The sequence below is a fragment of the Desmodus rotundus genome, chromosome 10, assembly GCF_022682495.2.
Source record: "Desmodus rotundus isolate HL8 chromosome 10, HLdesRot8A.1, whole genome shotgun sequence".
Taxonomy (NCBI): Eukaryota; Metazoa; Chordata; class Mammalia; order Chiroptera; family Phyllostomidae; genus Desmodus; species Desmodus rotundus.
This window is the reverse complement of record NC_071396.1, coordinates 78,945,369-78,963,394: the sequence shown is the minus strand read 5'-3', so window position 1 is coordinate 78,963,394 and position 18,026 is coordinate 78,945,369. Positions and strand designations below refer to the sequence as shown.

General features: G+C 38.2%; 1 protein-coding gene and 1 non-coding gene across 2 annotated transcripts in view; one reads left to right on the top strand and one right to left on the bottom strand.

Moving 5' to 3' along the window:
• Positions 1-513: 513 nt before the first annotated feature.
• The window catches only part of TAF4B (TATA-box binding protein associated factor 4b), a 128,070-nt gene continuing 110,557 nt past the window's right edge, over positions 514-18,026 (bottom strand). The window contains exon 15 of the mRNA XM_024580450.3: positions 514-2,177. Within this exon, the coding sequence (XP_024436218.2) occupies positions 2,010-2,177 (168 nt within the window). The 3' untranslated portion in view covers positions 514-2,009. The remainder of the gene's footprint in view (positions 2,178-18,026) is intronic.
• LOC128779481 (U6 spliceosomal RNA) lies at positions 13,323-13,429 on the top strand. Its single transcript, XR_008425456.1, has one exon. It is a non-coding gene; the product is annotated as a U6 spliceosomal RNA (small nuclear RNA).

Here is an 18,026-nt window from a genome sequence, read left to right as displayed (position 1 = left end):
CCAGTTGAGGCATGTACAGGAGGCAACAGATCGATGTTTCTCTCTTCCTCTTCCCATCTCTCTAAAATCAATAAAGATAGCTTCAGGTGAAAAATTTAAATAATAATAAATAAACTTTGAAAAACAATACCTTAGTACCTTGATGGGCCAGGAAAACATTTTGTAATGAAAATCCTCATCTTTCTTTGTGAGTCTAATTGAATAGCAAATTTACAACTATTTCAAGGAAAGTGATACAGCGAAACTTAAATTGGAAGTGAGGCTCTGGAACCTCAAGCTCACACTCCCGGCAGATACGCAGCACTGCCCCACCCCCACCTTCAGGGCTGACGACTAAAGATACCAGCTTTCAAAGTCAGAGACTGAACAAAGTTATTCTTATAATAAAATAATTATTTTAATGAAGTCTTTCAAATAATATTAGACATCTGATCAACAAGATTATACACAAATATGAGAATATGCTGCACTTTACAAAAAATAAAGCTAAGCATTTAAATATACAAAAACAACCACGTATAGATCTCTTTGTAAAGTACTCTTAACATATACATAATTTGTAACATTTTGCATAATAACTTCCTGAAACAAAAATGTGGCCAATTTAAAACTTACTAGAGTACAGAATATGGCCGTAACAATCCCAGTGGGAAGAACAAGATAAAGAGTAACATACTTGAGGTGTCTTTCCCCAGAATTCTTTTTCTATGAAGCATAGCTTTTCCATTTTTTTAAAACTTTCTTAGAGAACTTATTCTTTCTTTATGTGACAGTAACTATAGTTATTATTTGTCACCAGCTCTATGTCACACAAGTGGAATTAAAAAAAAAAAAGGGTTCGCTTTGCAAAACATCAGCTTCCTCCTCAGATGAATATATATAACATGCTTCTCACAATATATTTAGAGCCAAGAGTCCAAGAGATGCACTTTTTCAGTAAAGAATCTAAAATAGAATCCCTACTGTTAAATTTTTAGTCATCGATTAGGATTTATTTTAATGCAGGATGCTTAAAACATATGGTAACTAAAAGATTTTACAAAACTGTCCTTGAGATTTAAAACAATACACAAAACAAAAAGAACTTTGTTTTGAAATACTGTAATTTGAAAATGTTTGGCAACATTTTCCTTTTTGGATGGGCTGCGATTGTTTTCTGTCAACAAAACAGGAGCAGTTGCTTTGGCGTTCCAGCCCCACCACTGCCCCCCTTAGGCACACGTGGCACATTTCCCACTATATGATTCCATTTCCATTTCCCCTCATCAGTCTGAACGCCATGCCCCATCGTTCCTTCTGATACTCCCCCCTTTCCCATTTTTCAACGAGGTATAACATCAGCTTCAATTTTAAGGTTTCCCTAATAAGGATGTCCCCTCATTTCAGAATATGGTGACATGAACCAGAGAATAGCCACCTCAGGCACAAAGTAGCCCCATTTGTCTCAGTTTTGACAACACTGGAACTCACCTGATCAAAGTCACCACAGGCCCCAACTCTGTGGCTTGTCACCTTCAACTACAGAAGGCAACTGTCATAATTAGCTAAGCAACGTCTGATTTCAACCCAGAAAACCTAATACTTTGAGACAGGTTCATTACAGGCTGAAATAAAATTTCTTTGGTAAGCAATGACTCTTCCTTTCCTTCCCCTGCATCTCAATGCAGACTGTATTAGGGAAAGACACCTCACCTACAACAGTTTGACAGATGAAACAGGCAGTAACAAACAGGGCCTTACCTTGCTGTGATGAAATGCACAGCTAGGCGTAGGCCCACTTCCGTGTGATCTGATTACATAACCAATTTTCAGAAGACAAAGCTGAATTCTGGTCATTAAGAACCCCATGGGATGTACAAGTAAGATTTAATAAAAGTCTGTAACTGTAAACAGTAGTATTCCCTACTGGTGATTTCCTCCCAGAAACTGAAATTTCAGGAGAGTGCAACAATGCTCTTTGTGTCTTCTTTGGCAGTCAACAGCAAGGACCTGGAGGGAGAGTGGAGTGGTCACTTCAGGAGGGCGAGGTACAGCGCTCGAGAATACTTCATCTCCCTTTCCTGCTCCATACAGAATATCAAGTCCCTGAGGCAGATTCTCGTGATTCTTGGACGAAGCAACTGTTTGGTGGCTATCAGGCTGGATGTCCCAGAAGCAAGAGAGTTGTCTTTTAAGCCCTAATAGAAGAAAGGGAAAAACACATTTAAAATAAGCAATCTTTCACAATGGGAAACATGTCAATTCATCAAGTAAAAGCCTCTGACCACAGGGTTAGTGCTGGAGATAATGATGCAGGCTCAACCCTGTCCTCCAGGAGCCTGGTCTTTTGGGGGATGCCCAACTGCCAGCACACCTAGTTCATAACATCGTTCATTCTGTCTCTCCAGGACCACGGCCATAGCTTCTTAACTGATTTCTCTGTTTCCAGGTTCTACTTCATTCCATTCTTTGCTGCACGCTGCAGATCACACTTGCCTCTATAAAGGTCTTGGACAAAACTCCGTACCTGGGAGTGCCGGGTACAGTCAACTATTTTGACTGTGGTGGTGATTTCATAGGTGTATGTGTATGTAAAAACCTATGAGATTATACACTTTAAATGTGTGCAGTCTTTTGTGTGTGTGTCAAAAATAAAAATAAAAGTAAAATACATGGCTCAGATCCCACTAGTCTAGGTTTCAAAAATCTTCTGGTTTTGTTGCAATTTTTTTATAACCATCAAATTATAATTACTCTCTCTCCGTTTTTTGTTGTTGTTGTTGTTTTTATGGAAAGGAGGGAAGTCCTTTTTTATAGTTTCCAAAACCATATGGTCAAAACAAGTCAACTTCAACGGCTCCCCATTGTCCAGAGTAGCTACTTGAGCACTTGTTCAGCACCCTCCATACATAATCTCTTCTCTTTTATATAAAATTGCATCATGTTACATGGGTAATGTCCCATTTATCAAGTGAGAAACTAAGCTTACATAGGTAAGCAACCTGTTCAAGATCACATACCAATATTGAGCTGAGACTCAAATTCTAATTTGATATAAAGGGAGGGCTCTTAGTCACTGTGCTACATTACCCATCACATCAGGTACAAACTCATCACTGGTTTTTCTCCAGATTTAGTTCCCATTGCTCCTTTACAAAGCACCTTAACTCCAGCCAAAAGGCAAAGATCAGCGAAGGGCCACTCCAGGCCAATCTCCTCTTCTTTTAAGCCCATTTCAAACAGGTATGCTTACCCTCCCTCTTCCCGAAAGGAATTCTCACTGTGGCAATTACCTTACATAGTATATGTTACCATCCCCTTCCACACCCACTAGACATAAGCTTTCTGAGGATCGGGACTATCATTTCTATGACCTCTAGGACTTAGAGTACACAGATGAATGTAGACTAACAGCAACATTTCCTGAATTGAGTGTAGTAGTTTAAAAGTGAACCAATGTGAGTTCTGTCCTTCAATAAATTATCGGATAAAGATGTGGTACATACGGAATACTACTCAGCCATAAGAAAAGATGAAATACTGCCATTAGTGACAACATGGATGGATCTTGAGAATATCATAGCAAAATAAGTCAGACAGAAGAAGTCAAGTACCATATGATCTCACTCATATGTGGGATATAAAACTGAAAGCAACAAGTAAACAATAAACAAAAATTCACAGACACAGACAAGAGTATGGTGGTTACCAGAGGGAAGTTGGGGGACAGTAAAGAGTAAAGGAGGTCAAACACATAGTGATGGAAGGAGATTTGACTTTGGGTGGTAGGCACACAATGCAATATACAGGTAATGTATTATAGAATTGTACACTTGAAACCTATATAATTATATTAACCTATGTCACCGCAATGAGTTTAATAAAAAAATGAATGACACAGTACACCTGTATTATGACAGTTGTCCAAATACCAATATGTCTACATATCACTACTTTAAAAATAAGATTGAAGAAATAAAAAATGCAGAATTCCTAGATAAGGGATAATTTGGTAAAAACAAAATCTTTGATTCTCTAATTTTTTTTTAACCATCAAGTTATAATTATTTCCTATACATTTTTTTTTTTTGGCTGGAGGGGAGGAAAATCTTTTTTATGACCTCCAAAACACTATGCTAAAAAAAAGTTAATGTAATTTGAACTTAATTCATGGATGTTCACAGAATGACTGGGGGGGTGGTGCTTTATCTGGTGGTCACATAAGCTTTCCTTAGAAGGTACTATTCAGTTTGGGGGGATATGATATCACAATCACATTTCTATACTCCCTAGGTTAAACTTGTTCAAAAGTAGCCATGAAACAAATTTGGGAAAGTCCACATTATAAAGAAGGACAAGAAGAAGACTTCTGGCTGCACAATTGCCAGGCTGCTCATCATGGAGCACCTTACAGTACACAGCCAGTCTCTCACCTCTTTCGCAGGTAATGAATGCGATCTGTACAACTTCGGCTAAGCGTGCAAGTCAAGCACTAGTATGTTACTCTTCCCCGGTAACATTAACACTTAGAGGCTGTGTAAGTCAGATGTAACCTTAACTACTGTAAATTATCACCATCAAAGTATTTTTGTAAGATTTCTGCAGAACGGGCCTACTTGCTTTGGATTGAAAAGTAATAAAGAAAGTTAATAAAGTGTGTCATGGGCAGTGAGTGGCAATTTTGTTGTATGAAATTATAGTACATTTAAGTAGGGGCACTTTTCTAAGCCAAAAGTTGTATATATTATGTTCAAGTCAAATCTATATATTTTTACAAATGTTTCCTACCAAGAGTTTGCCTAATATCAGGTGTTTAGTACTTTATACAAATTTTGAAATCGAACAGTTAGATGAATCATTATGTCATGGCAATTCTACTTTTGTGTAAATACCCAGAAATAGGTCATGTATTCACCCAAAAACATGAATGAGAATGTTCAGCACTGCATTTCATAATAGCACTAAACCAGACACAATCCAAATGCCCATTAAGAGTAGAATAGATAAATTGTGGAATATTCATACAAATGGAATACTGCATAGCAATAACAAACTGAGCAACATGGATGAATATCACAAAAATGTTAAATGAAAGGACGCAGACGGAAAGGAATACACATAGTTTGATTCCATGTCTGTCTAGTTCAAGCACAGGCATAGCTACAGAAGTCAGGATGATAATTCCTCTTAAGAGAGAGGACTAGTGACCAGAAGGGGAGAGGAAAGGCTTTCTGGTGATGTTCTCTTTCTTGATTAGAGTTCTGCACGCATTGGTGTGTTTGTGCTGTGAAAATTCAGTAAGCCTATGGTTTGTGTCCTTTTCTGCATCCATGTTACATACCTCATAAAAAAAATAAAGCACTAAAAAAAAAAAAACCCCAACCCAAACAAACCTTGGCTAAGTAAGAAATAAAAAGGGGAGCCAAAAGGGAAAAAGAGAAAAGAAAACAAGGCAAAACTGTTAAACAGAAAAAACTTACAGAGACCTAATGATCTGGGTAAGGAACAAAGGGGTCACAGTTCATGCTTGTCATGTGACAGGCCTGAAGGATCCAGAGGACAAAGCCATATTACAGCTGCCAGCACAGGGGTGAAAAGGAGGTCATTCCAACAGGATGCAGCAGAAGGCCTGAGGCAATGTTATAAATGAAACCAACCCCAAGGGACATTCGGTAACCCCACAGAAATGTCTTTTCTAATTCACAACTTTACGAAGGAAGATAGCATTCTCTTCCCCCAAACAGTGACTGACTCAGAATGTCAATCTTTCTTGAACCTGGATACAAATGCATACTATTTTACTCCTGTGCTTATGACTGGGGAAGTCCCCAATCTGATTTGTCATTTTCGCAATGACCTAGCAGAATGATCAGCTCTCTCTTGACTGACCCTGGTGAGAGGGTAGAGCATGAACAGGTAACTTAAAGTCAGAAAAACTCAGGCCTGCGTCAGTTTTAACTTTCTCTCACCCCACCAAGTTGTTTCCCCAAAGCTGCTTAGGACTGATTTCTGGTCATACTACACTGTCAATGCCAGAGAACACTAATATAGTAAAAAGAACAGAATTTATAAGAAGAAGAAGAAAAAGACTTGTGTGACAATGTATTATTTCTGAAACACAGGGTTTTCCTAATTGACATTCTACATGCTGATATTCCTTAATCTGGATTCTTCACCTGGATGAAAAGATGGTAAAATGGAAGATGAAGTTCAATGAGGATGAAGGGAAGTAATTCACTTATCGAGTGCAAAACAAAGTGTAATCAGACCTAAATGTTAGGACCAGACATATCCTAACAGTGCCAGGTCCATTAAGTTATTAGCCTTCATTGATTTGTCAATTATATCACTAAACAAAGTTTCTTATTTTGTAACAAAACTTTTGAGATACTCTTCTGCTCTAGTAAGAAAAAAGTAAACACTGTCAGTCACCAATTTCAATGAAATAACACCATTTTAAGAATGACATGAAATAATTAAAAATAACCACTTATCCAAATTTTTATTCCCTCAACTTAATAGAGTAGGTTCTGTGACGTTAAGTCTTTAGGAGCTTTTCTATTCCCTCTTTCCACATTCCCTTACATTACTGAGAAGCAGAAACCACATCTGTATGAGCCCAGGGCCTTCACGAGTCCCACTGAGGTTCTCAGTGACTTCACATGGGCCTCTGTTTCTAAGAGCCACCAGCCAAGACAACTTAGCTTCATGCTAGTCCATGTTTTAATTCAACTCAAAAGTTACTTGGGTTACTGGGCATCTACTATGGGCAAGGACCTGTTTTAGGCAGCATGAGACACACAGGAGGACTGAAGAGTGGTAATAAACATTAGCTGTCTCCTCCAATAAGCAACCTCACACAAACTACTTAACTTCTCTGTGTCTCAGTTTCTTAATCTGCAAAATACGGATAGTGATGGTGACTACCTCATAGTGTTGGCTTGAAAATTAAACGAGAATGGTGCTTGGTATGCAGTATATATACTCTATAAATGTTGGCCGTTACTATAATAAATTAATTCATTAGTCAATTGGGAGGCACGGAAGGCTTATACACAGGAAACAGTGTAATCCTAGTTCCAGGCCTTTCCTTCCACCCCCTAGTTAAAACTAATTAGAGTTTCCTGCCCATGTTCTATTCTCCTAAGTCCCAGCTAACTTAAAGAACTAATTTGTCCTGCCACACTGCCTTGTCTGTCCCAGTGAAATTGTTGAATTTAGCGGAGCTTTGAATGCCTACAGCTAAAACATAGACTAATGGGCATTTCAGACATGTGGCAGGCAAACGAAGGACATATCCTGGGACAGGAAGTTTTTCATAAGCTCTGCCAAACAGTGGAGGAGCTTGCTGCTTTACAGAATCAACCAGGCTTAAAATACTGTCTCTAGAAGCTAATGTCAACTTCCTCCACTGTATTCCCTGAATCAAAGACTAAGAAAACAGAAATGTGTCCCTGAATCTTAATAGTTAACTAGAAACAAAAATTGTAATTTTTAATAAAAAGCGGCAAAGCTTCATTACATTGCTCGGACTATCTACCTGGTTTCACTCTAACCTCATGTTACCATGGCAGCTCTTCAGGGATAATTCATGTCTTAAACTTTAAGGAGAAAACAAGAACTAGACATAGGAACGGGGGGTGAAATGAAGATATGGCTTTAGAAGAAAAAACAAACATATTCTAGGTCTTAGAAACAAGGATAAATAAAAGGTACCCTGGTTGCCTGGCCTTGTATAAGAACACTGAAAATCTATATTCGAAAGACCTGAGCTTGTAAGACTTAAGGGCAGCACAGAGCAGCAAAGACTGAGCTTCGAGTCTGACTGCCCTCTGCTGGTCAACAAGCAGAACTTTTGAAGCAACGGAACTGCCTTTTATCACCTTCCTTTTATGCCTTTTGAGTTATTTCAGAACAATGACAACTCTGCATGTTAACTTCTGCCCTAGAATTTTGTCACTTCTAAATCTGTTTCAACAGTTTTTATAAAAGTAATATGTCAAAACAGACTGTGTGACATGTAATCGTGGGCTGTGAGTTCCTAACTACTTGTGCAATTAAGAGAGCAGTCAAGGTAACACTGGTTGTCCTATGTTAATGACCACCCTCCCATCTTTATCCAAAAGAATGCTTTCTTAAATTCCAGACCTCATTGTTCAATCTCCTGGTGAAGTCTCTAATTGAACGGATCATAAATTCAACACGTTTCAAATCATATTCCTTTCCTTTTCTTATTTAAAGGAATGGTAATACTAGTGAACTTCTAATGCCCAAACCAGAAAACCAGGTGTCGTCTTTACCTTTTCTTCATCTGCATTCCATCCAGCACTCATCAGTTCCACTTTCTTAGAACAATTTCCAAATCATCTACTTTTTTCTGCATTTTTACCTCCATTATCTTCTGCCTAGATCACCCCAACAACCTTTTAAAAAACCTCCCTATTACCAGTTTTAATATTGCTCACACGGCAATAAGAATATTTCTAAAGAAATATACAATCTGATAATGTTTTCCTGCTTAAAATACTCCAATGGCTAAAAATCTCCTAGAGGACCAAGTCCAAGTATCCAAGCATGACATTTACAGTCATCCACGAGCATATCAAAGTTTCTCCCCATAGTCTCATCTCTCTCATTTCCTTCTTCCTGTTTCAAACTGTTGATCATGCCACAAAATGTTTCTTTTTTGCTCCTGACAGTAATTCTCTCCTGGGACTCCTTCTCCAATCTCTCTGTTCTACCCTTGAATACCAACACTTAAGTTATTTAACACAACACAGGTGGCAGGTTCCCCAGTGTTACAAACAACCCCAAGTCTAGATGATGTGCAGCTCCTTTGCACTTTAGTACTACTCTGTACTTGAGCCTACCGTCACAGGTATTCAGTGTAACGCAACTACCTCTAACTTTCTCACTTGTGAGAAGGATTGTGTACCTCTGAATATTGCATACAGTGTTTGGCACTTAGTTGATATCCAATCAATATTTGTAGTACAACAAGTGTCTGGTGCCCAATAATATCACTTACATGAATGAACAAACAGTGGAAATGAGCCATATTTTGGGCTTTGGAGCATTTAAATTAAGACCCTTCTGTCATTCTTAGCTTTCAGATAAGTAAATCTGGAAGGAAAATAGAAAGGTAAAGTCTTTTGGTGGCTTATTCCCAAGCATTACTCAGCCCTCTAACAACCATCTCACCCACTCATCTCCATGAAGCTACCACCACACAACTTTACGCTAGCAGCTAAAACATGTCCAATAGGGAGATGGATAAATTGTAGTGTGCCAATGAACTGTGTACAAAATTTACTGACATGGATACGATGTACACATTATATAACTAAGTAAAAAAATAGATTACCAAAAATATTACTATGAATTTCGTAAATATGTGATAGAATGTGGGTAACTTCAATTTTCTCTTCTAAGTTTTCTACAATAAACATGTTATTTTGATGAAAATAAACATCTTAAATATAAAAATTCGTATTATAGAATCGGGGGAGGAATCCTTAAATAAAGCACCAGTCTGAGGAATCAGAAGGTTTAAGTGACAAGGAAAGGAACCTGGGGAAAAGAAAAAGAAAGAAAGGAACCTGGGAATAGCTGACAGTGAAGGACCCACTGGAAAGAGAATAGAGGAAGACAGAACAGACTCCAGACACCTAGATGAAGGAGAAAAGGGCAAGCTTTGGAGCTCCTGATTAGAGAAACGGAGAAGTTAGGTTTGAGAAGAGGGAGACAATCCCCATTTCAGATAAAATGAGGCAAATGCTGCTTTAAAATCCAAATGTGTCCCCTTCTTTGTGATGGCAGAAGACAGACATAGCGAGTCATCTTTTACTTGCAAAGGTTACCTCAGCATCATCTAAACCACCGGAGTCTAGCAAGCTCACCAGGAAGGCGGGCCCCTGAATTTGTGCGATTCTCACGCTCTGGCACACATGCACTCTGGCAAAATGCCTACAGGAGTTGTTACTTCTAGCTCAATAGCTCCAATAAACATGGTATCAGGATTTGAATCAGCCTAATGGCCTGTGGAAGGAAGAGGCTATCCAGGTCCTTGAAGACTAGCTTATAACATAAGGCTTGATTTAGGGATAGGTTAGTGACAGTATATTGCTGGACCTGCCAGTTGAAAGCAAACTAATTCTGACAGTCTTTACTAAAAAGCATAGAGGGGAGGGAAAAAAAAAATATCCCAGGTCAGTATCTGCATACCAAATGCCAAGATTTGCACTGATTTGCTCTAGCAACAAAACCCCAGTTGGAACAATCAATAACTGCAATTGAAGCCAATGCCAGACTAGGTTTATGATAATCAACCATCCTCCTCCGAGATCCACGTCTTCTTTAATGCCAAATAGATGAGTTGAATGGAGATGTGGTAGGAATCACGACTTCGGCATCTTTCAAATCCTTAATGGTGGCTCTGCAGTCTCTCCAGGTAACAATTTCCTATTTTGGTAGGCAGGCAATATTCTAGTGGCTTCCATTCGGCCTTCTCTCACTTCAATGTGAGAACTCTGGTAGTTGTTAAGTGTGTCTATTCCAATTATGCATTCCAGAAATATGGAAATAACCACACTGGGCCTACTGTGAGGTGGAGCTGTACCAAAACTATATTGAATGATGGAAAACAGTCGTGTTTTGGGTCTCCTAGAATTCATTAGGTTCAGAGTCAGTGTTTAGCAATCCCCCAAAACTCTGATAATTTTCCCTTCCCCAATGCCCAGTCACTCTAGTAAATGGCTGTAAGTCTTTTGGGAATAGGCTAGAAGGAGATTCACAGCATAAATTTCTGGTTGGACAGCAGGGTCTTTCCTCAAGAGGACCTCTCTGTGTTTGCGAACTGGCTCAAGTCCAGAGACTGGTTGAGGGGCTCTAACTCTTTACTGAGGTCGTCCAAGTCACACTGCTGGTTCCCCAGGTCTAGAGCTCTTCTGTTTTTACAAATCAATGAAGAGTTAATAGTTGCCCACCTATTCAGTTCTGGGGATACTATGACCAAACAGACATGTCAAAGATCCTTGCAACTCCAATTATTCTGATATTAGTGCTTTGGCTTTGCTGTCCATTACAGTAACTACACCTAATTTGTCTTTAGCAATTAAGTGCTACCTGTCTCTGCTACCTGAGATTCTATCATTCCCACTAAATTTAGGACCCTAGTTCGATGGCAACAACTCCCATCATTACTGGCTTAAAGAGAATAGCCATGCTGAGAGATGTTAAGCATGCTGAGGCTCCCCCCATGAATGTATATCTCAGAGCTTTGAGAAAAGGAGTGTCCTCTACTCCTACTCAGGGGACACATGTGATCAAGTTTTTTGTTTGTTTGTTTGTTTTTTTTAAATGAAAAACCCACTCTAGCATTCTAACCTCCCTAAGCCTTTAGACAACCTCCTCTGCAGTATACAAATAAAGTTCTAACACGTATCTCAACTTTATTTAGTTTAGGTCACTTTTTAATGTAGTTTTCAGTCAACTAAACTGTTAGAGCCACTCCTAGCCCTCTGGCCTAATACCTTCAATCTGGAATCTCTGCTTACGAGCACATATCCATAAACTCAGCCTGATCACACTTTATGTTCTTTCTACTCTGATTCCACACCCGTAGAATCCATTTCCACACCGTAATCCAGGTAAATGCAGGCAGAATCATGCAGTTCTTTTAGTATGTATCATACCTCTTTATGGGTAGTAACATTTATTTATGAAACTGCAAACAAAGTAAAAGGTAAAAAAAAAAAATCACAAAGTATTGGGAGCAGCTTCTTTATCCAAAGTAATGACATGCTCTAAATCCTAATGAGTCCACAAGATATTTACAGAAAGTGTTAGATGACAATAAATCTGGTTAGATCTCTAGTAAGTCAGCTGTAATTATGGCTCCCCTGTAGCCTGGCAAAAGAGAACAGAGGTAAAGAATAGTACTGCCTGTGCCCCGCAAGGACATGAAGGTTAAAGCTGTGCCCTTTCATGTAAATAGCCTTTTAGTTAAATAACTCATGTACTTTTAGGAATGAAGAATCACCCACTGTAAACCAGGAAGCAAGACAAATATCTTTGACAAATTCTGTTTGTTCCCTAACAGATTTTAAGCTGTTGAGTTTCCCCAAATCATTTCAGGCTTAATATTTCAATTATAATCTACTCATAGCCTCAAATGCTGAAAGCTAGTAAATATGGTAAACAAAATGACATCTATAGAAGATCATTCAAATATCCATTAAAGGTCACCTTGGTTCTCTATTTCAGAATACACACATTTCTAAGTTATGAGAAAACCTGTCCATCAATAATTGTAATACTTAAAAGTTTTAAAAATATAAGTATTCTTCTCATAGGGTATTAAAGAGGTAGTTCCACATTCGACAACTTGTTTTCATACAGAAAATAGAGCCTCAACCTCTGAAGAGGATGGAGATACAATTAATGAAAAAGTATTTAGAACATTTTAAAACAATTGATCACATATGTTGCTAACAAGGGAAATATGCATTCACACAGTGGTGGAAACTGGCACAAACTTTTTGAAAATCATTATGGAAATATCTCTTAAAATCTAACCCTTGACCCTGAAGTTCCACTTCTAGAAATCAACCTGCAAAATAAATCAGTACATGAAGATATAGGATGTTCAGTTTATATAAAATGAACATATTCTAAAAGTCTATTATTAGTGGACCAGTGAATTATGGCACAAAAATTATGTACCACTATGGACAAACGTCTAAGGCACATTGCTCCACAAGTTGTGGAATAGAACTTTTAGGATCATTCCATCAAAGTCATTAACACCGAATTCTCTGGATATGTATCTGGGCTTCTCCATCTACTAACTGTAGAACTCTGGAAAAGTAACTAAATCCTCCCTATACCATAATTTGTTCAATGAGAGAAAATAGTATGATCTTACAGAGGAGTTATGAGGACTAAAAAGGATAATACATTCTAAGTGCCTGATAAAGTACTATTAGATATGCATTTGAAAGTGTGTGTGTGTATATATATATGATTGCATTACATTGAACTATACGGAATTGTCAATAATAGTTTTTCACCTATAAAAGTGCTAAATTCATATAAGTTAACCTAATATGTGCATGGAAATTTTTGGAAAGGATACCCAAGACACTTAAAAGCTGTTTTTAATACTCTTCTATACCATTCAGACATTTTGACCAGAGTTAACAAACACTCCCTTCTCCCAAATAAAAAGCTATCTGCTTTACACTCCTTGCTTTACATAGTAGTATCTTAAAAACATGTCAGATATTGGAGACCTACTTCTTTCTCCTGCAAAATCAATAATCATTTATTGAAAGAGCAATCTCGTGCTCGCTTCGGCAGCACATATACTAAAATTGGAACGATACAGAGAAGATTAGCATGGCCCCTGCGCAAGGATGACACGCAAATTCGTGAAGCGTTCCATATTTTTGAGGAAAGGAAGGAAAAGAGAAAGACAGAGGAACACAGGTAGGAAATAATGGCAATGAATAACTACCTATCGATAATAACCTTAAATGTAAATGGATTAAATGCTCCAATCAAAAGACATAGAACAGCTGAATGGATAAGAAAACATGACCCACACATATGCTGCCTACAAGAAACCCATCTCAGGACAAAAGACTTACACAGACTGAAAGTGAAGGGCTGGAAACAAATTTTCCAAGCAAACGGACAGGAAAAAAAAGCAGGGGTAGCAATACTCATATCAGACAAAATAGACTTCCAAAGAAGGGCCATAAAGAGAGACCCAGAAGGTCACTTCATAATACTCAAAGGAAGAATCCACCAAGAAGACATAAACATTATAAATATATATGCACCCAACATAGGAGCACCCAAATACATAAAGAAAATCTTGGAGGATTTCAAGAAAGATATTGGCAGCAACACAATTATAGTAGGGGATTTTAACACCCCACTATCAAAAATGGACAGGTCTTCCAAACAAAAGATTAACAAAGATATTGTGTCACTTAACAATACCCTAGAGGAAATGGACTTAACTGATATATACAGAGCTTTTCATCCCAAAGAAGCAAAATACACATTCTTTTCAAGTGTCCATGGAACTTTTTCAAAGATAGACCACATGATAAGACACAAAGCAACCCTCAACAAATTCAAGAAAATTGAAATCATATCAAGCATCTTCTCTGACCACAAGGGTCTGAAACTAGAAACCAACCCCAAGGGTAAAAACCCAAAACACTCAAAATCATGGAGACTGAATAGCATGCTATTAAACAATGAATGGGTCAAGAACGAGATTAGGGAAGAAATCAAAAACTTCCTGGAAACAAATGAAAACGAACTCACAACAACCCAAAACCTATGGGACACAGCAAAGGCAGTCCTGAGAGGGAAGTTCATAGCAATACAGGCCTACCTTAAGAAGTTAGAAACAGTTCACACAAACAACCTAACCCTACGCCTACAAGAACTGGAGGAACAACAACAAAGACAGCCCAGAGCAAGCAGAAGGAAGGAAATAACCAAGATCAGAGCAGAACTAAATGACATAGAGACTAAAAGCACAATTGTAAGGATCAATGAATCCAGAAGCTGGTTCTTTGAAAAGATAAACAAAATCGACAAGCCTTTAAGTAGGCTTATCAAGAAGAAAAGAGAGAGGATCCAAATAAACAGAATTAGAAATGAAAGTGGAGAGATTACAACTGATACCACAGAAATACAAAGGATCGTAAGAAATTACTATGAAGACCTATATGCTAAGAAATTTGAAAACCTAGATGAAATGGACACATTTCTAGAAAAATATAATCTTCCAAAACTGACTGAAGAAGAAGCAGAAAACCTGAACAGACCAATATCAGCAAAGGAAATTGAAGCAGTCATCAAGAAACTCCCATCACACAAAAGCCCTGGTCCAGATGGTTTCACAGGAGATTTCTACAAAGCATTTAAGGAAGAACTAACCCCTATCCTTCACAGACTATTCGAAAAAATCCAAACTGATGGAAGACTCCCAAACTCTTTTTATGAAGCCAACATCATCCTAATCCCAAAACCAGATAAAGACACAACGAAGAAAGAAAACTTCAGGCCAATATCGCTGATGAACATAGACGCTAAAATTCTCAACAAAATATTAGCAAACCGCATCCAGCAATATATTAAAAAGATCATCCACCATGACCAAGTGGGATTCATCCCAGGGATGCAAGGATGGTACAATATTCGCAAATCAATAAACATAATACATCACATCAACAACAGCAAAGACAAAAATCACATGATCATATCAATAGATGCGGAAAAAGCATTCGATAAGATACAGCACCCATTTCTGATAAAAACACTCAGCAAAGTGGGAATAAAGGGAGCAGTCCTCAACATAATTAAGGCCATATATGAGAGACCTACAGCCAACATCACATTCAATGGACAAAAACTTAGAGCTTTCCCACTAAGATCAGGAACAAGACAAGGATGCCCTCTCTCACCACTCCTATTCAACATAGTATTGGAAGTCCTAGCCACAGCAATCAGACAAGAAAAAGCAATAAAAGGCATCCAAATTGGAAAGGAGGAAATGAAACTGTCACTGTTTGCAGACGACATGATAGTGTACATGGAAAACCCTATAGACTCCACTCAAAAACTACTCGACCTAATAAATGAATTTGGCAAAATAGCTGGATACAGAGTCAATACCCAGAAATCAAAGGCATTCCTGTACACCAACAACGAAACTGCAGAAACACAAATCAGGAAAAAAATCCCATTCGATATAGCAACAAGAAAAATAAAGTACCTAGGAATAAACCTAACCAAGGAGGTAAAAGACCTGTACTCAGAAAACTACACAACACTGAAGAAAGAAATTAAGGAAGATACAAACAAATGGAAGCATGTACCATGTTCATGGATTGGAAGAATTAACATCATCAAAATGGCCATACTACCCAAAGCAATTTATAGATTCAATGCAATCCCTATTAGAGTACCCATGACATATTTCACAGATATAGAACAAACATTGCAGAAATTCATATGGAACCATAAACGACCTCGAATAGCAGCAGCAATTTTGAGAAAGAAGGACAAAGCAGGAGGTATCACAATACCTGATATCAAACTGTATTACAAGGCCACGGTAATCAAAACAGCCTGGTACTGGCATAAAAACAGGCTCATAGACCAATGGAACAGAATAGAGAGCCCAGAAATAAACTCAAATCTATACGATCAATTAATATTTGACAAAGGAGGCAGGAGCATAAAATGGAGCAAAAACAGTCTCTTCAACAGATGGTGTTGGGAGATCTGGACAGCTACGTGCAAAAAAATGAAACTCGATCACCAACTTACGCCATACACGAAAATAAACTCAAGATGGATAAAAGACTTAAATATAAGCCGTAACACCATAAAAGTCCTTGAGGAAAACATTGGCAGGAAAATCTCAGACATTCCACGCAGCAACATCCTCACAGACACATCCCCTAAAGCAAGGGACATAAAGGAAAGAATAAACAAATGGGACCTCATCAAAATAAAAAGCTTCTGCATGGCTAAAGAAAACAGCACCAAATTACAAAGAGAACCAACAATATGGGAAAGCATATTTGCCAATGATACCTCAGACAAGGGCCTGATCTCCAAAATATATAAAGAACTCACACGACTCCACTCCAGGAAGACAAACAACCCAATTAAAAAATGGGCAAAGGACTTGAACAGACACTTCTCCAAGGAAGACATACAGAAGGCCCAGAGACATATGAAAAGATGCTCAGCATCACTAGCCATCAGAGAGATGCAAATTAAAACCACAATGAGGTATCATCTCACACCAGTCAGAATGGCCAACATAAACAAATCCACAAACAAATGTTGGAGAGGATGCGGAGAAAAGGGAACCCTCGTGCACTGTTGGTGGGAATGCAGACTGGTGAGGCCACTGTGGAAAACAATATGGAATTTCCTCAGAAAACTAAAAATGGAACTGCCCTTTGACCCAGTAATTCCGCTGCTGGGATTATACCCTAAGAACACTGAAACACCAATCCAAAAGAATCTGTGCACCCCAATGTTCATAGCAGCACAATTTACAATAGCCAAATACTGGAAGCAACCGAAGTGCCCATCAGCAAACGAGTGGATCCAAAAACTATGGTATATTTACACAATGGAATTCTACGCAGCAGAGAGAAAGAAGGAGCTTATACCCTTTGCAACAGCATGGATGAAACTGGAGAGCATTATGCTAAGTGAAATAAGCCAGGAAGTGAGGGACAAATACCATATGATCTCACCTTTAACTGGAACATAAGCAATAGAAGGAAAAAGCAAACAAAATATAACCAGAGACATTGAAGTTAAGAACAATGTAACAATAGCAAGGGCGGGGGTGGGGGGTGGGGGCAGGGACAGTGGGTAGAGGGGATTACAGGAACTACTATAAAGGACACATGAACAAATCCAAGGGGGAGGGTGGAGAGGGGGGAGGGAAGTGGGTTCACCTGGGGTGGGGTGAAGGGATGGGGGAAAAGACATACAACTGTAATTAAATAACAATAAATAAATTAAAAAAAAAAAAAAGTAAAAAAAAAAAAAAAAAAAAAAAGAAAGAGCAATCTCCCTTCTAATAATACTCTTCCAGAAAAAGTCATTTTGACTTCAGAGAAATTTAAAAACTTAAAATGCTGGCACTGGAAAGGATCTTAGAGATTACACACCTAAGTAAATCCATGCTAGTTTTAATACTGTCAGAAAGTTACCCCTGCTATCTAATCGAACTGTATTCCAAAGAGCTCTGGTTTTAATAATTCTATATAACTATCCTTGTATATAACTATCTATATAAAAGTGGGCAGAAACAGTGAAGAAAAATCAAGAAATTAAAAACAAAATAATATTTTCTACCAGGTACAAAGAAATGCATAGGGCACTCTGTTGGAGAAAGCCACCACTGGTCTAGTACTTTAGAAGCCCTATCCTGCTCTACATTGCAACGTTTCTTGGAAAGGCAATAATGGGGAAAATAGTTAAGTCCAGAA